This window comes from Pristis pectinata, chromosome 21 (assembly GCF_009764475.1).
Source record: "Pristis pectinata isolate sPriPec2 chromosome 21, sPriPec2.1.pri, whole genome shotgun sequence".
NCBI lineage: Eukaryota > Metazoa > Chordata > Chondrichthyes > Rhinopristiformes > Pristidae > Pristis > Pristis pectinata.
In genome coordinates this window covers 30376704-30401924 of record NC_067425.1, presented here as the reverse complement: position 1 = coordinate 30401924, position 25221 = coordinate 30376704, and the positions used below count along the sequence as shown (strand labels likewise).

At 43.3% G+C, this 25221-nt stretch overlaps 1 protein-coding gene across 11 annotated transcripts in view; it reads right to left on the bottom strand.

The window, feature by feature from the left end:
* gtf2ird1 (GTF2I repeat domain containing 1) overlaps positions 1–25221 on the bottom strand; it is a 145279-nt gene that overhangs the window by 40486 nt on the left and 79572 nt on the right. For 8 of the 11 annotated variants that reach the window (XR_007957940.1, XM_052035730.1, XM_052035728.1 and 5 more), the window contains 10 exons: positions 24341–24366; positions 22572–22680; positions 17075–17103; positions 16127–16207; positions 14295–14384; positions 13293–13346; positions 10837–10902; positions 6144–6327; positions 3526–3584; positions 2077–2157 (listed from right to left, as the gene is read on the bottom strand). Coding sequence is in view for 10 of the 11 variants with exons in the window: in XM_052035730.1 (XP_051891690.1) it covers positions 2077–2157; positions 3526–3584; positions 6144–6327; positions 10837–10902; positions 13293–13346; positions 14295–14384; positions 16127–16207; positions 17075–17103; positions 22572–22680; positions 24341–24366 (779 nt within the window). In the remaining variant the exon portion in view is untranslated. The remainder of the gene's footprint in view (positions 1–2076; positions 2158–3525; positions 3585–6143; positions 6328–10836; positions 10903–13292; positions 13347–14294; positions 14385–16126; positions 16208–17074; positions 17104–22571; positions 22681–24340; positions 24367–25221) is intronic. The other 3 variants (XM_052035736.1, XM_052035734.1, XM_052035733.1) reach the window with 2 other exon arrangements.

The window sequence follows — 25221 nt, the reverse complement described above, 5'->3', positions numbered from 1 at the left end:
GTGGTGACCAAAACTGCACACAATATTCCACATGGGCCGAAGGGCCTGCTTCCATGCTGTATGTGCCCTCCTCAATGATTCATTAAGCTGTACAATAACCCCTCTGCTCTTATATTATATGCCCTAGTCAATGAGGGCTTGCATCCAACATGCCTCCTTTACCACCCTATCTACCCGTACTGCCTACAGGAATCCTTGGACTTGTACACCAAGGGTCTTCTGTTCCTCAATACTCCCTCATGCCCTACCATTCATTGTGCATGTTCTACCCTTATTTGCCATCCCAAAATGTATCACTTTGCACTTATCACGATTAAATTCCAAATGATCAATCTTTCTGTAGCCCAAGAATATCCCCCTCACTATCCGCAACACCACTGATTTTTGAGTCATCTGCAAAAGCGTGGCGACACTTGCGGGCTGCCCCCAGAACACGACGCAAAAAGATGCATTTCACTGTGTGTTTCGATGTACATGTGACTAATAAAGATATCTTATCTTATTAAGTTGTTAATGGACATAAGGGTCTCAGTACCGATCCCTATGACAGGCTTCCAATCACAAAAGCAACCCCCCCATTATCACCCTCTGTCTATTATCAAGCCAATTTTTTGGCCAATGTGCCAATTTGCCTTGGATCCCATTTGGACCAGCCTTCCAATGTGGGGCCTTGTTAAATGCCTTACTAATGTCAACATAAACCACATCAACTGCACTGTTCTCATCTATATATTTAGTTACATCTTGGAAAAACTCAATCAAATTAGTCGGATAGCATCTTCCAGCAACAAGGCCATGAGAACTATCCCTGATCAATCCAACCTTTCTACCTCTGTGAACCTGGCCCTCAGGACTTTTTCCAATCACTTGCTTACCACTGACATAAGACTCACTAGCCAGTAATTATTTGGCTTATCCTTGCTACCCTTCTTGAAAAAAGGGACCACCCATTTGCTGTCCTCCAGCCTTCTGGCACCTCAGCAGTGGCCAATGACGATGTACAAATCTCTGTCAGGGTTCCAACTATCTCTACAATTTGGGATACATCCCATTTAACTGCATTACTGATATCTTTTCCTCAGTCCATTACTCTGTCCTGAAACACCAAGATCGATTCCTATCCCAAGATCAACTCCTGATGAGCAGCACAAAACCGGAGTGGTGAAGTACGTGGGAGAGACAGATATCGCAAAGGGCGAATGGTGTGGAGTTGAGCTGGATGAACCCCTGGGTAAAAACGACGGAGCTGTTGCTGGAACAAGGTAAAGGACCTTCTTGCTAACCTCTCCATGTTCTGGTGGCTAAGCTTCCTCACCAGCCCATCCACCCATCACAAAGTGTTTGTAGAAATACTACAACAAAATGATCAGTGCATGCAAACTGACCATTGGAATGCCTTTCACAAGCCATGCTCAGAAATATGCCACAATATAAGGCAGCCCTCTTGATTTATCCACTACCACCTTTCCTAGTTCTGTGTCCTTAGACTTTATGTTTTAGGAATTGACTTGTTATTGCAGAACCACAGAAGTCGGTCAACGATGATCTTACATGATGTGGGAAAGGAGGAAGGAACTTGCCTGTTTCTGTACTCTGTTCTACAATATTCCAAATCAATGCATCTAAAACGTAGCACTGCAGTTACCTTGAAGACTTGTCCCCAGCCATTACATCGGTTTAACTGTGTGTGTGTGTGTGTGTGTGTGTGTGTGTGGGGGGGGGGGGGGGGGGGGGGGGGCGGGGGAAGGGGGGAGGGAGGGAGGGGGACAGAGTGAGAGAGAGAGAGATAGAGAGAGAGAGAGAGATTTCCTACGTATGTCTGAGCAGAACAAATACAGTTCTCCCAAAGTACCTTTGCCCGTGTAACCTTCTATTCACTGGGACAACACTACCAAGCTGAATTTTGGGTTTTGCTCCATTTGAGACTCCATTTGCTCTCTCTCCTATTGTAATAAACATCCCAGTTGGAAACCTCATAAACCCCATACACTGCCCCATACAGTTGTGAGTTACACAGTGGCACAGCCAGTAGGAGCTGCTGCCTCATAGTTCCAGAGACCGAGGTTCAATCCTGACCTTCAGTGCTGTCTGTATGGAGTTTGCACGTTCTCCCTGTGACTGCGTGGGTTTCCTCCGGGTGCTCCGGTTTCCTCCCACCTATCAAAAATGTGCAGGTTGGTAGGTTAATTAAGTGTTGTAAATTGCTTCTAGTGTGTGGGTGAGTGGGAGAATCGGGAGGAGTTGATGGGAATACGGGGAGAATATAAATGGGTTTGGATGGGAGTTGTGTGAAAATGTGTGCTTAATGGTCAGTGTGGATTTGGTGGGCAGAAGGGCTGGTTTCTATGCTGTATCTGTGACTCTGTCAACCAACAACACCTTTGTGCAAAGTGGGGTGTTCATTGAGCACCACCCAAAGAAGCCTAATCTGATTTTAGCTGCCATTTAACTGTCACATCAAGTCATCTGGTCTCATCCTATCGGAGCTATTCCCTTTGTTCTACCATTCTCTCTTCCACCTTCTGTGCTACCTAAAACTACTGTTTCTTTCTCTCCCTCAGTTCTAACGAAGGGGCTCAGACCTGAACCATTTCTCTTCCCGCAGATGCTGCCTTACCTGCGGAGGATTTCCAGCATTTTCTGTTTTTATCTCAGATTTGCAGTATTTTGATTTTCATAGAAGTCTGATTACTAGGACTTTATCCCATTGCTCTCTGTGGGAGCTTGCTGTGCACAAACTGGCTGCTGTATTTCCTACAACTGTTACATTACACTTCAAGAGTACTTGTTGACTTTAAAGTGTATGGGGCATCCTGAGATAACACACATTTATTTTCAGAGGTTACTTCTATGGAAAGGGCATAATCTTTAAATGGAACAGAGTTGGGGCGAAGGGTCTGTTTCCATGCTGTCTGACTCTATTACAAGATAGAGGGATCTGTAGACCATCACACTCACAATGGACGGCTGTACCATGGCAACGGGCTGCTGCTTCAGCAGATTCATCCACACAGTTCCCCTTTCCCCCTTCACAATCTCATTACAAGCTTCTGTTGTCAACCAAAGTTGAGATCCTTTCAAAGGCCAGAGAGGCAGAGGAGATCTCACCTTGGCTGAGTGGAGGCCAGAGTTTCATTTCTAAATGCCTGGAGCCTGGGGGTGCTTTGCTGCTTTAAGAAGTGCAATATAAATACAAGCAGTTGTTATTGTAGGCACAGGCAGTCAGCACCAGAACGGTGTGGGAGTGGATGTTTAGCTGCTCCTGTCAGCTGCAGACACGCATGGCATGTGGAGGAAGGAAATAGCAAGGAAGTGGACATAATATTTTAAACTAGAAGCGAGTCAATTCCCATCCCACTGAGGTACACGGGAAGCAGTTTGCTTTTTGACAATCACAACAGCTTCACTGTCACTTTAACTGAGCAGATTTTTATCTCCATGTGTTTGAGTGAGGTTGGGGGACGGGATGTGGGTTAGAACCTGGTGTGTCACCATACGATGGGCTCGGCATTGCAACTTCCTCACCTCCTGAATTGGTTCTTTCCTTGCATGTGTCTTGCACTTCATCAAGTAGCAGTTGCGGCCTGTGAGTGTAATAACAAGGTGTTAATCAGGAACCTAACTTTTATCCAATAACAGCAATGTCTTGCCTTTTTTAAAAATGCAAGACAAGGAAAATGTGCACTAAAATTAGAACCAACACCAAATCTGAAATTACCAGATACATTGTGAAACTGGGATGCCTTCACATTAAGGAGTGTTGGCATGAATTGCACATCTCAAGAGGTGTTTAAACCCCACCTGTACATTGTGTCCAGACTGCTACTTGCTGGGCTCAAGGGTGGCAGGTGATTCAGTTGGACCTTGCCACATTATTTCGTAGAAAAAGGTTTCTGCAGATAAACACTTTTGACCACAGGTCCATCGGACAGTGGTTTGCATGGACATCCTCCAGGCCCTGGGGGAGAACAAGACAGTGGATCCCGTGGGATAGTTGCCAAGCGGACCGCCAAAGTCATCTGGCAGAATGTCTTATCGCCAGAACTTCAGAACAAGCACCAGGACCTTGCTTGGCTGGTGCTGAGAGGGGCCCACCCAGTCAGATCCTTCCTGCATAGTCAGTCTCAATCCCTCTGCATGCTGCCCTTGATGACGGCTGTGGTGCGAATGAAACCTCCTCGTGGACTGCGCGTTTGCCAAGAAGAGCTGGAAGAAGATGCAATGTTTCTTGTGTTGAGGTTCAATGCAAACAGCTGCAGAGCACAGGCCTCTGTGCTCTGTGGGATGTTCCCAGGGACACAGACTGAGGCAAATGTCAACTGCTGCTGCAAGACCATCCACCTGGTGAAGTGTGCACTTTGGTCAGCCTGAAACTCGTTGGCCTTCCCCTGAAAGCAAGTGCTGCTGACTGGCACATTCCAGGGTGCAGGAGTACGTCCTGAGGGACGCACGGAAGCCCGATGCACCGCAAAGGCTCTGTGGGGAAGGACAACAGCCAAGGATCCTGCTGCCACTGGACACCGAGAGTCTGGACCCTGAGTACCAGCCTCTTAAATACTTCACTGGTGCAGTGTTTGAGGAAGAAACAGGAGTGATGTTGATGCACTGAAAGAGAATGTACTGGATCCATGGTACAGTGAAAGATGTACCGATTGTACTTTGTACATGTTCTGATTAAAATATACTTTTGAAAAGAAAATCACAGCAGCAGGAGGGAGATCTTGGTCAAAAGGCAGTTCTTCCAGGACAGATTGGACCCACGCTGACGCAGCGGTGGATCTCAATGTTGAATTGGGGACTGATATAACATCTCTTTCCAGCAACTCTTGTTTGCTCCTTTGTAACAGACACAGCCGCGAATTTGGCAGGAGGATACGGACCAGCGACCCTGAATTTAACAATTCTCAGATAACCCTCTTTGTTTTCTTTTTCTCATGCCACGAACGTGACTGAACAATTTTGTTTTAATTTGTTTCATTTTTTTGTATACCTAAACAACTTTGGTCTGTCCCCCATTATAGACATTCTCCTCTGAACTGGTTGGGGTTTTTTTTAAACTAAGGAAGGGATATTGATGGTTAGGTTTTTAGGCTTTAATTCCTGAACTAACACTTACGTTTTTCTACTCAATGCATCACAGCAGCTCAACTTCCATACTGAATTCAACTGTTTCAGACCTTTAAGCGGCGGTGCCTCGAGAAGGTGGCATCCATCATTAAGGACCCTCACCACCTGGGACATGCCCTCTTCTCGTTACTACCATTGGGGAGGAGGTAGTAACTCAATGCTTCAGGAACAGCTTCTTCCCCTCCACCATCAGATTTCTGAACGGTCCACGAACACCACCTCATTATTCTTCTTTTGCACTATTTATTTATTTTTGTAACTTATAGTCTTGAACTGCACTTCTGCCACAAAACAACAAATTTCACGACATATGTCAGTGATAATAAACCTGATTCTGACCATACATCCATTCTCTGACCAGCAGGAGTGCTGTCAGGTAGGGTGTGTGCAACAGTTCTGCCAGGGAAGGGGAGGGTGCTTGCTGGTGGCTGCGCTGGGGATCTCTTGTCAGCTCACGGCCTTTGATGGGAAGGGCACACACTCTGTTCTGGTTCTGCTCTCCCACCAGACTTGTGGCTTGATGCAGATTCCCATTTTGTCAAAGTTTCCAGCTCCCTGTCTCCCATTTCAGCTGCTCACACCCTTCCCTGCATTCTGTGTGCTCTGCTTTTCCAGTTTTGTTCATCCTGCCTCCTTTTTGTCTTATGATGTCATTTCTGTTAGTTAACTCTTCCAGCCAATCACATGACAGCTAACATTTGGATTTCTTTGTGATCCCCTTTTCCCTTTTCCTCATGCTGCTCCTCCCAACATTTTAATTCAATTCACTATTTCTTTCTGTTGAAAGGAAATTGCTTGAAATATTAATTGTTTGCCTTTCCCATGCCTGTCTCAATGACTGCTTCCAGCATTTTAAATTGCTTATTTCCAGCTTGACAGTTATTTTGTGCATCAGTTGTGCACCCCTGGAGTGAGCAAGTTGGTCAGGCAACGTGGATTGGGGTTGAAATTCTTGTTATCTCATGACTTGAAGTTCACTAACCTTAGTTGTTTATGTTGTTTCCAAGGTTCCTTACCTTTTGATGATAAACCGAATGTTCTCACTCACGTCTAAAATCTTCTGAAGTTTGGAAATTCCAAAGCAATTGGGTGTTCTGAAAGGGATATCATCTGGCAAACCGTCTACAAACAATTCTTCAGGATGGGACTGGAATTTCAAATATGGGACTTTTACTGGATCGGAGAATCCCATTGCTTCACCTGAAACAAACAATATATTGAAAATCATTAACAGGGCGAATTGTTCAAATCTCCATTGGAATGTCTGAGTGTGGTGGTACCATTGATACCATCCACAGGAGGTGCCGCCTTAAGAAGGCAGCATCCATCATCAAGGATCCCCACCATCTGGGCCGTGCCTTCTTCCCGCTGCTACCGTCAGGCAGGAGGTACAGCAGCCTGAAGTCCCACACCAGTAGGTTCAGGAACAGCTACTTCCCTACAACCATCAGGTTCTTGAACCGACCTGCACAACCCTAACCCTACCTCAGCAACGGGACACCATGGACCACCTCTTGCACTACCATTGACTTGTCTTTGATTATGACTTTGATTTTTTTTTGCACTAACGTTTTGTTTTTGCAGTTTTTTTCCACTGTATGGTATAATTTTAAGTATAATTCATGTTCTGTGTGCTGTCTGTATCTACGTGCCTGTGATGCTGCTGCAGGCAGGTTTTTCATTGTACCTGTACCTCACCGTACAGGCACGGTAGTGTAGTGGTTAGCGTAACGCTATTACAGCTCCAGCGACCCGGGTTCAATTCCCGTTGCTGTCTGTAAGGAGTTTGTACGTTCTCCCCGTGTCTGCGTGGGTTTCCTCCGGGTGCTCCGGTTTCCTCCCACATTCCAAAGACGTACGGGTTAGGAAGTTATGGGCATGCTATGTTGGCACCGGAAGCGTGGCGACACTTGCGGGCTGCCCCCAGAACACTCTACACAAAAAATGCATTTCACTGTGTGTTTTGACGTACATGTGACTAATAAAGAAATCTTGTCTTATTTTACTTGTGCACATGACAATAAACTCGACTGGAACTGGTTCACTGGTGTTGGTTGGGGCTCAGAGGGTGTATGCTATCCACTAGGGTTTCTTTGTGTGGAGCAGGTTGAATACACCAGAAGATCCTTATCCATCTGTCAATGGTTATGTGTTTGTTGATCAGCTGGCCACCAGAAATCTAATCATAGGCTTGGTTTTATTGCTAGTTCAAGCTGAAAATTCAGCTTGGAATGTAGAAAGTTTCTTATCAGTTTATAATGTCGAATGATTCTCAGATTATATCTACCCAGTTCTCCCCACACTCAACCCCAGCCCCCATAACCTTCTTTCCCCTCCTCCATCCGCCCATCACCCACACACCCCTCCCACTGGGTCCCCTCCCCCCCCACTGTTCCCACCTGCCCTCCCCACCTCCTTTATTTGGTTCCATGCTCCATCTTCCTCCCCTATCAGATTCCTCCCTTTGTCACCTCCACCTATCGCCTCCCAGCTTCTGGTGCTGTTCCCTCTCTCCCCTCCTCCAGCTGCCTATCACCCCCACACCCCTCACCTGGATCCACCTTTCGCTTGCTAGCTCTTACTACGCACTTCCCTCCACACTTTTATACTGGTGATCTCTATCCTTCAGTCCAGATGAAGGGTCTCAACCTCAAGGCTGTGTGCTTAGCCCCCTGCTCTGCTCCCTATACACACACGACTGTGTGGCTAAGCACAGCTTCAATGCCAGATACAAATTCGCCGATGACACTATGTTGTTGAATGAATCACAGGAGTGAGATAGGACACTTGGTTGAGTGATGCCGCAACAACAGCCTCGCACTCAACTGCAGTAAAACTAAAGAGCTTAATGTTGACTTCAGGAAGGGGAAGGAGGGCAAACCTGCACCAGTCTACATTGGGGGATCGGCGGTGGAGAGGGTCAGCAACTTTAAGTTCGTGGGTGTTAACATATCAGATGATCTGACCTGGTCCCAGCACATAGATGCAATCACAAGGAAAGCGCGCCAGTGTCTTTACTTTCTTTGAACCTTAAGGAGGTTCGGCTTGTGACCGAACACTCTAACAAACTTCTAGAGACGTACCGTTAAAAGTATCCTGATTGGTTGCATCGTGGTCTGGTACGGCAATTCGAATGCACAGGAACACATGAAGCTGCAGAGAGCAGTGGACTCTGCCCAATACACCCGGGGCACATCCCTCCCCACTACTGATAGTATCGACACGAGGTGCTACCTCAAGAAGGTAACATCTATCATCAAAGATCCCCACCATCTGGGCTATGCCATCTTCTGGCAGTTACCATCAGGCAGGAGGTACAGAAGCCTGAAGTCCCACACCACCAGGATCAGGAACAGCTACATCCCTTCAAATATTCAGTTCTTGAACCAACCTGAACGACCCTAATCACTACCTCAGTAATGGCAACACTATGACCATTTTGCACTACAATGGACTTTGTTTTTGTTCTAATTGCATTCTTTCTTGTAAAAATTGTGCATAATTTATGTTTTTCATCTGAATGCTGTTCATCTGTTGCTGTGTGCCTGTGATGCTGCTGCAGGTAAGATTTTCATTGCACCTGTGCACACATGTACTTGTGAACATGACAATAAACTCGACTTTGACTTTTGATTGTCCAGTTCCCTCCATAGGTGCTGCATGATCCACTGAGTTCCTCCAGCATCGTGAGTGTTGCTCCAGATTCCAGTATCTGCAGTTGCTTGTGTCTCAGATTACGCTTTCTGACATCACTTCCCCATAGGTCTCCCTACCTGTTTCAGCAAACAACTTGGAATTATATGGTGCCTCCAATGGAAAGAAAGTCTGAAAATTCATAAAAGCCCATTATCAGACAAAAATTTGATCAAGTTTGACACTAAGCTGCAGAAAGTGACGGGAAACCATGGAGGGACTAGAAAGTGAGCAAAAGGATTCAAAAACTGAGGCGTTGATGGAGTGTGAGCCAGTGTACGATAGTAGGCAAAGGTGTTCTTGGTGTGAGAGACTTGGAGCAAGTGAGGGGAGTAGAAAGTTGAATGAACGCAAGTTCATACAAGGTAGAAGCTGGGAGGAAAACCAATATAGATTGATAGATTAATATAATTAATATATAGATTGATTATAATCGTCTAGAGGTAACACAGCCATGGGTTCCACAGCAAATGATTTGAGGCAAGAGTCAGATAAAGGCCACAGAGGTGGAAAGAGATGGATTATATGATGCAGTGAACTTGAGGACAAAAGCTCAGCTCAGCATCCAACCCAAAACCGAGGTTGAGAATCATCTGCCTCAGATTCCAGGGAATTTCCTGGGATGAGAATAGTCACCATGTGCTTTGTGCTGGGAACTAAAAGCGACAACCAATCTTCCCTATAGGTGTAGGGAATTTCTGCCCCATCCTCTGTTGGATGTTGGCAAAAAGAATGAGTCAAACAACAGGACAGTGGTCTGAGAGCCGTCAGTCTATCTGTGGATCGTGATGTATCCTACAAAGGATAGATCCACTGGAAACTACAGAGGCATCAGTGTAGGAACGGCAAGAAGAACCATTGCAAGTACAGTAAAACTCCGATAATCCGGCAGGTTTGGGGCTTTGGTGATGCCAGACTGTTAGTATCCTGACACTTTCATTAGATGTTAGGCAGAAATACAATATATATTTCAGTGGGCCCCTGTGAGAGAAAAATGAGTGCAAGAACAGAGCCTCAGGTGAGTTTCAAGGGAGTGCAGAAACCGGGGCCCCAGCGAGTTTCAAAAGATTTCCGAACAGTCAGATACTGTAGTTCTCTGGCTAACGTTTGATAAACAAGAACAGAACAGCATGGAGGAGGACGGCATGGTTATTGGTTCAAAGGCTGCCAACAACTCAAGGGAAACAAGGAGTGATGATGAACCACAATCTAGGACAGTCATTCGTGAGTCCGATAGAGATCATTTTAGTACTGTGGTGAGGTTAGAAACCAGATTACAAGGATTCAGATGTAGAACTGAGTGCAGATAAATCTGGGAGGCAGTAACACATGAAAAGACTTTGGATAAATAAGGAAGGTTGGAGGTGATGTCGTGATTTGCAGAGTGTGGGATCAAACATCTCTCTCTGGTGACCTCCACCTGGTAGGAATTCCCTGATAACTGAAACCCAACACCGTCTCTCAGTCAAACTTTACAGGACTTCTCACTTCAAATGTGTGAACTGAGTGCTCGGAGCTGTCCTGACGTTCTGTCACGTGACTCTCCCTGGATAATTTCTAGATTGTCCTCCAGAATCGCTGTAAACTTTCGAAAGTTACAGAGGGTTTGGTGAGCTGACAGACACTGATGGCAACAGTTTCCATTCCAATGACATGACAGTGATGTCATCATCTTCGGTTCCAGTGACATCACAGTGATGCAATTACCTTCCATTCTACCAACATTCATAATGCTTCTTTAAGATTTGGCATCTTCCAGCCAAGTGATATCAAAATCTTTCATTACAATGTCTCTATCTTTCTGCCCAGTAACATAACAGAACATTACAGTGATGTCATCATCCTTTCATTCCAGTGACATCGTACATTAGTATTGCCCGTCACCCTGACTCCAGATTTCAGAGGAACAGAAGCTCAACGTGTCAGTCTGGGGAGAGATACTTGTACGATGGTCAGGTCTCAATACAAGTGTGTGTGATGACTGTTCTAGCCTATTAACTGTCATCATTAACTCACCGTACTTTCTGTTGAAAAGGTTCTCCACCTGTTTCCTCAGTTGTACAATCTTTTGATTCCACTCTTCTAGGAGAAAATCACATCAGAAATAGAATCATATTGTTACTGATAAACATCACAGGACGATCCCTATTACTGTTACAAGACCTTTACTAAGGGAGGAGAGAAGATGACCTCAATACTTCAGAGCTAGTCATAGAATGCCATGGACCAGTTAACTGTCAGATTGCTCCTTTCACTAAATGCCCACTGCTCCTCCACTATCATCCTACTTACTTCTTCCAACAGTTATCAGTAAATACATATCTCTATGCCAACTCAACCCTCCATGGGAACATCAAAGGCTTGTGTGTTCTAAAACACAAAGTAGAAAGGAGAGGTCAGTGCAATACCATGGAATACAGTCCTCTAAGCAGTTCCAGTGTTGTAGATGAGACCGAATCTCTTCAGTCCTCCTTGGTCAACACCAAAGATCCCACAGAATTATTTTGAAAATGAAAAGGGCTTCCTATTAACGTGACAAACATTTCTCCCTCAATAAAACCTCTGGCCATTCCCTTACTGTTATTTGTGGGGCATGCTATAAACAAATTAGCTGCTTATGGCGTTAAACACTTTGGTCATTTTAAGGTCACAAAAGACGAAATACAAAAAGAAACAGATACTTTTTCTTTCAATAAATCCTTCACCAGATACCCATTGATAGATCCTTCCCTCATTAGATCCTCTTCTAGACATCTCTCATTTAATACTTTTGATAGATTCCTTCCCAATCCCTATCACTTATCCAGTTTGGTAAGAAGAATAGTGAAATAGAATATTATTTAAACTGTTTGAGACAGTCAAATGTTTGTGTTCCAAAAGTTCTCAATGTTCCCATTGGTATAACAAGTAATTAGAAAGAGAAATGGAATGTTGATCTCTATTGCAAAGGGGAGAGAACACAAAAGAAGGGAAGTCTTGCTGCAATTTGTGCAGGACAGCGGGTGGACCACATCTGGAGTACTGCGCATATTTTTTGATAATGGAATTTTTAAAAGATCCATAGAACCATAGAACAATACAGCACAATACAGGCCCTTTGGCCCACGATGTTGTGCTGACCTTCAACCCACTCCTAAGACTATCTAACCCCTTCCTCCCACATATCCCTCTATCTTAAATTCCTCCATATGCTTATCTAACAAGCTCTTGAACTTGACCAATGTATCAGCCTCCACCACCACCCCAGGCAGCACATTCTATGCACCAACCACTCTCTGGGTGAAAAACCTCCCTCTGACGTCTCCTTTGAACCTCCCCCCTCATTACCTTAAAGCCATGCCCTCTTGTACTGAGCATTGGTGCCCTGGGAAAGAGGCGCTGGCTGTCCACTCTATCTTTTCCTCTTAATACTTTGTATACCTCTATCATGTCTCCCCTCATCCTCCTTCTCTCCAATGAGCAAAGCCCTAGCTCCTTTAGTCTCTCCTCATAATCCATACTCTCTAATCCAAGCAGCATCCTGGTAAATCTCCTCTGCACCCTTTCCAACGCCTCCACATCCTTCCTATAATGAGGTGACCAGAACTGGACACAGTACTCTTAGTGTGGTCTAACCAGAGTTTTGTAAAGCTGCATCATTACTTCCCGGCTCTTAAACTCGATCCCACGACTTATGAAAGCTAACATCCCATAAGCTTTAACTACCCTATCCACCTGTGTGGCAACTTTCAGTGATCTGTGGATATGAACCCCCAGATCCCTCTGCTCCTCTACACTGCCCAGAATCCTGCCATTTACCTTGTACTCCGCCTTGGAGTTTGTCCTTCCAAAGTGTACCACCTCACACTTCTCCGGATTGAACTCCATTTGCCACTTGTCAGCCCAGCTCTGCATCCTATCAATATCCCCCTGCAAGCTTCAACAGCCCTCTACACTATCCACAACACCACTGATCTTTGTGTCATCTGCAAACTTGCTAACCCACCCTTCCACCCCCTCATCTAAGTCATTAATAAATATCACAAAAAGTAGAGGTCCCAGAACCGATCCTTGTGGGACACCACTAGTCACTGCCCTCCAATCCGAATGCACTTCCTCCACCCCAACCCTCTGCTTTTTACAGGCAAGCCAATTCTGAATCCCCACGGCCAAGCCTCCCTGGATCCCTTGGCCTCTGACCTTCTGAAGAAGCCGACCGTGCGGAACGTTGTCACAATTTGTCCCTTTCCACAATTTGGGTCAAATGGGTCCCCCTAGAAAAAACTGGTCTATGGCAGTTTCACTTCATTCCTGACACCTATTGGTCAATTCTAGTCCCCAATACCTTCCAATACATTCTTGCCTCAAGAACTTTCAACAGATTAATCGTCCAGTACTTTTAATTGTCCTCTCTGCGCTGAAATCACAAGGTTGCTTCAGAGGGCTTTGCACTACCTACAATCTTTTTGTACCATTGACAGCAAAGCACTGACCTTCCACCACGACATGTTGGTCCTTGTGGTTAGAAACATCATCCTGTACAGGATCTAAGGGTGGGGGGAGGGGGAAAGGAAACATATTGTTTTACTTAGTTTGTAGTAATTTGCAGCACATTTTCAGTTCATTTTGAAGTGAAGAGTAAACATTGACAATGAATAGTTTGAGTGGAGCACAGACTATATATGTGCTCACGTAAAGGTGCACAGGACTCACATAAAATATGTGGCAGCACTGTGGCGGCATGTGTGGGGAGCTGATCTCTACTCATTCAGACTTCCTCTTTGGCTTCAGATTTCTCTGAAAAAGCACAACCATCTGATATGTCCTCCCCAGTGGTGAAATGGTCCAATACACTGATACACCAGTTAGCAGTGCCACGCAGGGTGCTGATTCATTACAGTGCACTTTGCCCTCCTATCTGAACACACAGGCACAGAGAATCATGGATACCCCATCCCAAGTTTTAAACATACAACTGCTTGGGCTGTGCTGGGAACCTGATGCGAACACAAGTCCTCCCCAACACTTAGTGTCAGGAAACTGTTGTGAACCTCAATCCTCTGCTGACGCTCCCACTCCCACAGCGTCGAGTCATCCCATGGGTCAGTGTAGAGAGGCTATGCGCGAGGGCTGGTGGCGGGTGGGCTGGTGTGAGCTGTGGGACAGCTCGGTGCTAAGATCTGGGGCTCGGGGTGACATCCTGAACACTACAGTGACCGTGGGCCACTGTTGGGGACCAGCAGCATCTGCTCCATGAGTTCACAGACTGAGTGGACCCTACAGCCTCTCTCATCACCTCCTATTGCAGGTGATGGAAGTTGATGTGTTCCCTCGCTTTGTTTGGCTGCATGGTTCTCCCCAGCCTGGACACTTCTCCAGTGTAACAAGCTCAAAGGTGGTCACCAGTCATCAGGAAGGACCAGAGCTGCAGAGGGGTTATGTATCATAAATTGTGAAGAATTCTCCTGTGTGACCAAGTAATAAAGGACAAGTACCAGAAGGAGATTCCACCAGGATATCAGGCTCATCACAGCTTGACTTATCAGATAGGTTTTCACTGAGATCATCCAAGGACGTATTTGGATCTGTCAGAAGGAGAAAGTCAGTTACTTCATGAGAGGGGAAAGGCCCTTCCCGAACAGTGATCTAAATGCTTGTTTAATCTTGCACCTTTGGTCAGACAGGTGCACAAAATGACCAACCCCTAGCAATGTTCACTCCCGGTATCTCATTCAGTACAGTACAAGGTCCAGGACACAAACTAAAGCTTCACATTCGCCCAGTGGCTGCTCCACTGACCCTGATCCAGGAGACACTGACAAGCACTCTGCTGCCTTCTAACACTTGCTCAGGGAATGGATGAGGAAGCTCCACAGCTCAGCAAAGCTGGACCCAATCCAGTGCTGGCATCTTCTCACAGACTGTTAAAAGGTACTGAGGTCCTAGCTCCTGTGTTGCTGGAATAAACATGGGATTTGTCTTTAATATTAGCAGCCCTTATGCTACTGCTCTGTCATAACCTTGTAAAGAACAGAGAGCCTGTGGCCAGGTCTCTGGTACAGATAGAGAGCATTTAGTTAGGTATTTATAGAATCTGATTGCAGTGTGGCTCGGATATCAAAATGGGTAAGTTATCAATCCAGAAGCCTGGACTGATATCCAGAGCATTGTTCAAATCCTACCATGCCAGCCGGGATAAATAAATCAGTTAAAATAAATAAAAAGGCAGCATGATGACAGTGTCCATATGAAGCTAGTGGATTGTTACTAGGGAAGTATATCTTCCGTCCTTACCGCTCCAGTTATATGTAACTCCAGACCCACAGCAAGGTGGTTGACTCTTAACTGCTTTCTGAAACACCCAGCAAAGACAGTTAGGCTTCTGCATGAAATGCCCGTCTCACCAATGATACCCAGGGCCACCTACATCCTCTGAATGAATACTTGTCCCGTCATGCTAGTGCTGGCTCCTGACTCAGCTTTCCACCCAGAACTACTCCTGTGCCTTTTAAAATGTTCTCTGTTTCTAACAACTGGTCAAAATCCTTCTCCATAATCGATTCTGATTGGCTACTCCATGAAATAAAACTCCATGAAATGAAACCACTCTTGAAAGAGAACAAGCCTTGCTCTTCTTAATTTGGTATCCAGGTGGAAATAGTCATGGCTGATTTACCTCATGCTTCTTTCAGAACCAACAACGTTCCAGTGGAAAGGTTTCCATCTTTGTACTTAAACCTCTGGTAACAGCCATGGCCGTTAGCGTGTCAAAGGTCATGGGTTCAAATTCCAGTTCAGTCATCTGAACACAAAAACCTAGGCAACCTTCTATGTATTTACTTCATCAAAGCCTTTGATAGATCTAAAGGTCTCCATTGGCTCACCTAGGTTCAAGAGAAATGATGCCAAAATCTTGGTATACTTTGCAGCACCTTGACATCTTTTTCAAAATCTGGACACGATACTCTAATTGCAACCGTAAATAGTTAACCTATAACCTTCCACATTGTCACAATTCGGTGATATGTGTTTGAGGTGTCTGGCTTGTCTGAGCACCTTTGGTCTTTTCACGGACCTCTTAAGAGTCAATGGCGTCGAAAGGAGGGAGAGAAAGGAGAACGAGGACCAAGGCCAGAAATGTGGGCGATACCACTGTTAAAGGCAGCGGAAACTGAAGCAGCTGTGTTTAGTGGGGGCACCGTTAATGTCAGAGTCCCTCCCTCACTTTACAAGGTTATCTCAAAGTTATTCCAGGTTAAAACAAATGTTTGTTATTTCACCATCTACTCAATAATTTACATCCAATGAGTCCAAATTTCTTTTTTACCTTGAACAGTAATTTGAATAATTTCTGCATCCTCTGGCTCAGTTTTCACTTTTTTCAAAGTTGATAGATCAAGGGAAGTGCCTGCAAGTAGAGAGACAGATGACGTTCTTAGTCAGAGAAAAATTAGCACTCTGCTAAGTCTCTATGACTTGGACACACAAACTGGCATGTTAAAGAGACAGGCTTTTGGGTTGTACAGGATGCTATGCTGTTCCATGAGGTGTCTCCTTGATTACAGTGTCCTCTCATTGCTTGACCCCAACTGGAGGAGGTAATAAGCCAGGGAGCCCAAGAGGGGGAGGAGAGAGAGTTCAAGGATACAATAGCCTGTTTCATGCATGTCTACTAGCTGCCTGCAGTCACAGTAGATTAGTAGAGAATCCTGAGAGTAAAACCTGGAACATCATTTCTCTCAGTCAGAGAGATATACAGCGTGGATACCAGCCCTTTGGCTCAACCCATCCAGTGTGAAAATTGCCAGTGACGTTACTGCATCCAGTTCCTCTGTTCACTATTAACAAAGAGGATAATGCCCCGAAAGTGAAGTTACAAGTCACTAAAAGTATTAAAGAAAACAGCTTAGAACAAGGCAGCAGGAACCGCACAATCTTGTCAACTTAAATATACATATTGGATGTGAGAATAAGCTTCATGGAATAGAGTGGGATGAGTGTCCTCTCCAACTGCACACACCAAGGCTCCCTCGGGAATGTATGACAAGTGTAACTATCTGTGGAGAAACTGGGTGGACTTTGTTTGTAGGATGCAAGCCCAACATTACAGCCTCCATGTGTTATCCAAACCTCAGAATTCTCAATACACATTCATAAAAGAATAAAATGTTTTGGAATACAACAGCTAGACGCTGAGAAGCTGTGCAAACAAACAGACTGTTTGGACATCCAACTTTGAAAGTAGCTGTAGATCAGAAACCAAACAATGCCTCACCTGTTTCACTTTCTTTCATCTTCATAGACCTGATAAGAGGAGAACACATTTCAAAATTTAGTACTTTATAGTGTAGAGTAGAACAAAGATTTGAAAGACTAAATAAACAGTGGGAAGATTTTATATTTGCATTTAGTGTTGACAGGCACCGGCTCAACAGTGAGGGCAAACAATGAATTACAGCTCTGAAAATTAGGTGATTTTGCTACATATTAGTAATTTGTTGTGTCATCTTAACAGAGTATTGACTCTGCTGGTTAGACTCGACTTTTCTTTCCATTTCATCTGCCACCTCATTGTTCATCAGTCTATATTTTACTCTCTCTGCTCTCTGGAACTCATTCAGCTTCCTTCTGAAAATAATTTTCTCAACAATTTCCTCTGGTAGCAAGTTCCATACTCTATCTGTTCTCAATAAATTTCTCGTTATTTTCCTATTGGATTTACTTATAAGATATAAGATTTCTTTATTAGTCACATGTACATGGAAACACAGTGAAATGCATCTTCTGCGGAGAGTGTTCTGGGGGCAGCCCGCAAGTGTTGCCACACTTCTGGCGTCAACATAGCATGCCCACAACTTCCTAACCCGTACGTCTTTGGAATGTGGGAGGAAACCGGAGCAGCCAGAGGAAACCCACACAGACACAGGGAGAATGTACAAACTCCTTACAGACAGCGGCCGGAATTGAACCCGGGTCGCTGGCGCTGTAATAGCATTACGCTAACCACAACACTACTGTGCCTGCCCCCTACCGTGCTATTAAATATAAGGTACCGTACCTTATATTTAGCCCTGTTTTTGGGTTTTCCCAAGTGGAAACATTCTCTTAGTATCTGCCCCCCTCAAGTCAAAATAATTTGAAATTCTTCTATTAGGCCTCCCTTAATTATTATCATTATTTCCTCTTCATGGGCCTAATGGTAACTTCTCAGTTTTGGAATGAGTCTTGTAATTTTTTTTACATTTTCTCATGTACCTCTAAGTCATTTACAATATGCAACCTAGATCAGTGCACAATACCCAGAGTATAATCTGTCCAGAACCATACATAAATTTATGAATTAATGTAACCCTAGAAATAATTGAATTTTGTAACCCAGGGAATAAATACTTCTGCTTTGTTAATTGCTTGCTGCACTGAGAAGTTACTTCTAATGATTTATTCATTTGTTAACTGTAATTAGGTGGTGTACATCAACTGGGAACTCCTTTTATAATGCACCTAGTTCTAGAAGAGAACAAGCTTTTCTTGAGGCTGAGGGGCGTGGAAAGGATCTCTCTGCACAAACGCTGCTAAACAACTGATGATTTAAGTCTCCTATTCTTTTCTTCGCTGTCCAGCTTTCTGAGCTTTTCCTAGGTCCCTTTGCTCTATTCATGCTTTTATTTTCTGTAGTATAAATGATGCTACTGGCTTTTTTTCACCACCGAAGTTCATCACTCCACATTTACCTACTTTCGCTTATAGCAATTGCCCAAACTGGACTGACTGCACATTCTTATAAAGAACTTGCAGAGATATTAAATCCATTTTACTTGCATGTTTTGAAGAAGGTTAAACTTCGGGGAAGCCCGTTTTGATGCAGGAGGAGAGGTATCATAAGATTAGTTTATAAAACAGAGGACTGATGAGTTTTAAGGAAATGGAGGCTCATCACAATAATGAAAATGGTTTATACGATCCTGTGGCAAATTGTACAAAAATATAGCTTTGCAGATAGCTCTGGTCTCTCAGTTGTCTGGATGGGGTGCCAATCAAGCAGGCAGATTTTTCTTGAATGAAATGTCTGCAACCATGTTCAGCCAGAATAAGTTCAAATAAAACATTTACACTTGAAATGTCAAAACCCATTTTTGTGTTAAATTTAGTTGGCATTTGTCCCATAAATACAACAACAGCGCTGTTCAATGTATTTAAATAATAGGGTAGATCAGCAATACCATTTTTGTGAAGCTAATAGTGCAGTCATACAACTTGAATAGCAGCCTTTGGATATTTGAGTTTAACTTTTCATTTGCCTTTCACTCAAAGCTGTTGTACTATAAATGCTTAAATAACAGCAAGACCATTAACCTTATCATTACACTAATGATTAACAACTGTATCTTCCACAACACACTTAGTGGAAATGTTGTATAGATAGGGACACCATGTGCACAAAATGTCTGGTATATTTTTATTTCCCATGGAGAGGAAGAACATCCCAATTATTAAACGATGTTTTCAATTGTGTTAACAATCTTAGACAAACTTGGGAAAGGGAGTATTCCCAAGACCACCCCATGAAGATGGTAGACTTAAACATAAGAAACAGTAGCAGCACGGAGACACAAGAAATTCTGCAGACGCTGGAATCTGCAGCAATATTTTGCAGCAGTAGTAGGCCACACAACCCTTTGATCTCTGATTTGAAAAAGCAAACATCTACCTGTTGCAACCTTGAATAGACTTAATGACAAAGCACCCATACGATCTGGGCAGAAAATTTCAATGATTTACACCTGTCTGAGAAAGTCGTCTTCTTTTCAGTCTGCTGACCAGCTCCTTATTCTGAGATTAAACATCCTTGTTCTAAATTCCCCTAGCAGGGAAAACACCCTTGTAGTAGCAACTTTTCAAGCCTGCTACGTTCTTATGTTTCAATGAGATTACCTTTCATTCTTAACCCCAGAAAGCAATGTGCTCAAACTTTCCTCATAAAACAACCTCCTGATCCCAGGAATCAAACTACTGAACCTTTGTTGTAGCTCATCTGAGGAAAATATATCCTTCCATTATCAAAAATATGCGCAGTACTCCAGATGTGGTCCAACCGCTGTCCTGCACAAATTGCAGCAAGACTTCCTTTCTTTTGTGTTCTATCCCCTTTGCAATAGAGATCAACATTCCATTTCTCTTTCTAATTACTGGCTATACCAATGGGAACATCGAGAACTTTTGGAACACCGACATTTGACAATCTCAAACAGTTTAAATAATATTCTATTCCACTATTCTTCTTATCAAAGTGTACATTTCTTACATCCTACTCCATCTACCATCCTTTTTGTCCAAGTTCTTAACCAGCATCTCTTTGTAGGTTCTGTGTCCTCCTCATAATCTACTTTCCCATCTTTCTTTGTATCAGCAGCAAATCTGGATATTACACTTAGTCCCCCTATCCTCTTCATTAATTAACACAGATTGCAAATTCCTGCACCCCCAACATTGATCTCCAAGGTCTCCAACCCAAATAGAACCTATTTATCTTTATTGCTTTCTGTCAGTTCGCTAAACCACTACCCTTCTAACATCTCACTCTTAGTGCCATGAGTCCTTATCTTGCACAGTAATCTTCCATGTGGCACTATATCCAACACCCTTTGGATATTTAAACACTACATCCTCTGGTTCTACTGTTATCCATTCAACCAGCTGTATCCTCCAAGAATTCTAACTAATTTATTAAGCACCATTGCCTTCTTAAAAAAAAATGTTGACTGTTCTAATAGATTCCATCATTCCTTGATGGCAGATGTTATACAACTGGCCTGTAGTCCCCTACTTTTCCCTCTTCTTTCTGTTCTTCAATAGTAGTGTTACATCCACTGTGTTCCAATATGTTGTTGGGACCTTTCCAAAACCTAGATAATTTTGAAGGATCATAACCAATACAGCCTCTATCTCTGCAGTTACCCCTCTCAGAACTCTAGGTTAAAGGCCGTCGGTCTAGGGGATCCGTCAACCTTCAGTCCAAGTAATTTGTGGAGTATTTTGTTCTAGTGACATCACTTGATTTAAGTTCTTCACTCACTTTTGCCCCCTGATCACATACTACATTTGGTTTACTTGTGTTTTCCACTGTGGAGACAGATATTAAACTTTCATTTAATGTCTCTGCCTTTTCCCATTAATTTCCCTTTCTCCAGTCCTATGGGACCTATGTTTACCTTTGCTATTCTCCCGCTATTTAAGCGCATGTAGAAACTTCTGCAATTTGTTTTATTATTTCTTGAAAATATTCTGTTTTCTCCCTCTATCACTTTCTTTGGTCTGCTGGTTTCTAACATTGTCCCAACCCACAAGCTTACCACCGCACAACTCCAGAAGCTTCTCGCCTTCAGTTAAATATCATCCTTATCATAACTAGTTAGCCACGGATGGGTCACTTTGCCCTTTATTTCTCAATGGTATGGATTTTCATTAAGAATGAAATATTTCTTTAGCTCTTTTCTCATCTACCATCCTATCTTTAAACCCAATTTCCCAAACTACTTTAGTCAAAAGTTCCCTCATCCTTACAGTATGTAATGGATTTTATTTAAATTTATGACTCTAATTTCAAACTTAAGTTTTTCCACATTCAAGCTGAATGTAAAATTCTATCATGTTATTATCACTCTATCCCAGAGGATTCTTTGCTATGAGGTTACATATTAATTATAACTCATTACACAAGACCAGACCTAAAATAGCCACTTCCTGGTTTGGTCTGCAATGTTTTGTTCCAGAAAAATGGTCTCAGATGCATTCCATAAACTGGTTCTTAAGATCATATTTGAAAACTGATTTGTCAAATCTACATGAAGATTATTGGGTTTCCTCTCTAACAACCCTCTGTTATTTCCTTAAAATTATTTGTATGATTAATATTCTCTTCCAATTTTAAAATCTATTCAGCAAGTGCAAAACTTCCACGCCAACTTACAATAGGGTTCTTTGAAAACTGTTGTAAAAATCATTGTTGTCATGGACTGAATTTGTGACTGGACATGGTTGTTAAAATTGCAACCAAGTGACTGTACTTATAGCTTGTATGTGAAGTTCTCTGCACCCAGGGTAAATTCCACAGCTCTATTTAAAGTCAAGGTGTCTCAATAGTTGCTTTCAGGAATCTGGGTTCGATCCTGACCTCAGCCGATGGAGTTTATGAACTGTCCTCTTGATTGTGTGGGATCGCCCCCAGTGCTCCAGTTTGCTCCAGTTTGCTCCCACCTCCCAAAGACATGCAGGTAGATTAATTGGCCACTATAAGTCAAAGTCGAGTTTATTGCCGAATGCAAAAATACACACAGGCACTGGTGCAATGAAAAACTTAATTGCCCCTTAGTGTAGGTAGGTGACAAGAGAGTCAACAAGAGATGATAGGCATGTGAGAAAGTAAGCTGTAGGATGACAGGGAAAATAAGCGGAGGGAGAATGGGACAGGAGGGATTGATCTGCTGGGAGCTGGCACGGACCTGAAGGGCTGAATGGCCAAATTCTGTGTCATAATACGTAAATAGGTCTTCTCCTAGTTTTCTGTCAAATATTTATCATTCCACCATCATCTCCAAAGACACACAATTACATTTCTGTCTGCTGGGACATTTGTACTGAGACCTCCTACCACATTTCATAAAGGCTACGAAAAGCCTTGGGGTATTCTGAGGTTGTGAACAGCACAAAATATAAATGCAAGCCTTTCCTTCTGATTGCTGCTCGGGTTAACGGGTGATGAAGGTATTTCCTACCGGCAGACGTGGTTATTGGGGTTCATGTCTATTGTCATTGTTCTGTGGGACTCCTCATCCAAAGGGGAGTGGCCATCTTGCTTGGAACCTTCCCGTATGTATTTTGTCCCTACAACAAAGATAAGGGTTATTTACTCGTCCTTCTTAAGAAGAGCTTGATTTTGAGGCTTATAATTGCACAAAAGAATTAAGAGATGCGAACAGGAGTGGAGGGTGAAAACTGGAAGAAAACAAAGAGGATGTTTAATACACACAGACAAATACACACACATAATCCCACCTCCCCTCAATATACAGGAGAGCTGCAGCTTTACATTGCCTTCTCTTCCCCCTTCAGGGTGCACCACCCAAGGGCAGAGAAACGCTGAGGAGTTATTCCTGTTATTTTGCAAATTATTGCGGTACACAGATGTTTCGTCCTCAGTGTCCACCTGTGACAACTGCACTCGATGGCTGTTCAGAAGACCTCACTGTTATGAGAGCATTGCTGCATCTGAAGTATGAACAATTGCACGTGCAGGGCTGTTTCGATTTGCCTGCTACAATCCTTTCTAAAACAATGTGCTACATATAAAAGACTTCTGCTGGATCTACACGTGCACAGAGATAGGCCATTCAGCCCAACTCTTTTCTGCTTCTCCTCCACTTGACCCTCTTCCCACACCATCCTTCTCTCACACGTGCATCTTCTTTCTCCTGAAGATTTGCCTCAACTGCCCCTCAGTGCGAGTTCCACATTCTCGCTGCCTGCTGAGCAAAGCCAGAATACAATTTTTGATCTGTTAATTTCTAATTAACAGAATTAGTTAATTAGAACCAACTAATTCTAGTTGGTTTTGGATCCTTCCACAAACGAAAGCAGCTTCTCTGCTTGTATTTTAGGAAACACTACCGTAACTTGTAAAGCTCTCCAGCAGCACACCCGTCAGCCTCTGCTTTTGCAAAGTAAAGAGCATTGAAGTGATTTTCCTGATGGTTATAACCTCTTGGTTCTGTGTTCATCCTTATAAACTTATCTGTACCTTTTCCAGTGCTCCCATTTCCTTGTTCTAATATGGTAAACAAAGCTGTGCACAGATCTCAGTGCACTCATCCCAATGCCAAGGCCTCTTTCATAGCCTTGTTAACCTTTATTACTATTCTAAAGATTTATGTACTTGTATGCCATGCCATTAAAACTGCAATTATCTAGATAGTATGTGGTTGCATCATTTCTTCCAAAACAGACCTAAGCACTAAGTGATGTTGAAATTCAAGAGCAAATTGCATGTCCTCTCTACTTTCATTAACACCTTGTGGCTCGTTGCAGTTTCTGTAGACTCAGCCACTGACTCAAGCATCAAAGCACCTTGACAGTGCTGCCTCATAGGGATGTATAATTTGGTCAATTCTGCAGCAGACCACAAGACAAGATCGTGTCTGGGTTTTACAGAAGTCCGAGCTTCAAAAGAAATTTACAGCCACTTAGTCCAACCAAAAGGTCATGACTGCTTAACTGCGAGACGTGTCCAAGAACAACACACGCATTCACCTGTAATTCATTCAACAGGAACTTAACTGGTAACTTTAACTCTAATACGGAAGCCCCATCAAATCCAATAAGCTAAAGTGACCGTCTAGAGAACAATTAATGCATTTCTGTGCCGACCCACTGATCAGGGGCAATTTAACAGCATGTTTCAGGATCTTAACAGAAAATTGAACATCCACCAGGTTGTTTCTGACTATTACCAGGTGACAATGTCGTTTATTATAACTCACCAGCTTACCTGTCAGAACTCGTTCATCAAACATCCTGCAGGAAATGGAAAAAAATAAGACAATATGAGCTTTTGTAAAAGACAAAGATTTTCAATTGCACAAATCTTCAGCTTTAGTGACTAAAACTTTACTGAAGTTTGGTGCTAAGTAGACACACAATATAGAGTGGAAGGCAGAGGGCGGGGAAGAACTGGCCACTGTGCTGCAGGCTTTGCTGTCAGTCACTGATCTTTTCTCTCCTTCTATCTATGGGAATGTTCCTGTACCACTTACCACATGGACTTCTAACCCTCAACATCAACTAGAGTGACAGGTGCCGTCTCTGTCATACCAACTACCTTGGGAGGAACACATTAGCTATAGAAGCCAAGATGATGCATCTACCTTTTGACTTCTTAGTTCATTTGGGTAGAGTCTGCAAATCAGCTGGAGGTGAATGCCACTTTAGGAAAGCTGTTTTCAAATATGTCGATTAATTGCATTATCGACAATGACCACCAAGGTGCACTGTTCCATTACAAGATCCATTATTGATTCGATATTCAACAGTGATATCTCAAGTCACATTAGAAAGTCATCTGCTGCTGCAAATGGCTACCGCATTCCTTCCTGAAACCCATGTTTGGAAAATCATGCTCAGATATTCCAAGAACTTCCAAATGCTTCTGCTCTCTGATCTAATTTTGGTTTGGTATTTGTCTCTTTAAATCTTGTAAACACATAAGTAGATTAAATGAAAGCCCTGAACCAAGCTTGGCCAAATGTATTGAATTAATGTGAATTATTCCTCTGATTTGAAAGTGTATCAGTGAAAATGATGATTAGAGGGGTCTACCTACTACAGCATAAATGAACAAAATGCAAAATAAAACCTTAAAAGCTATGTACA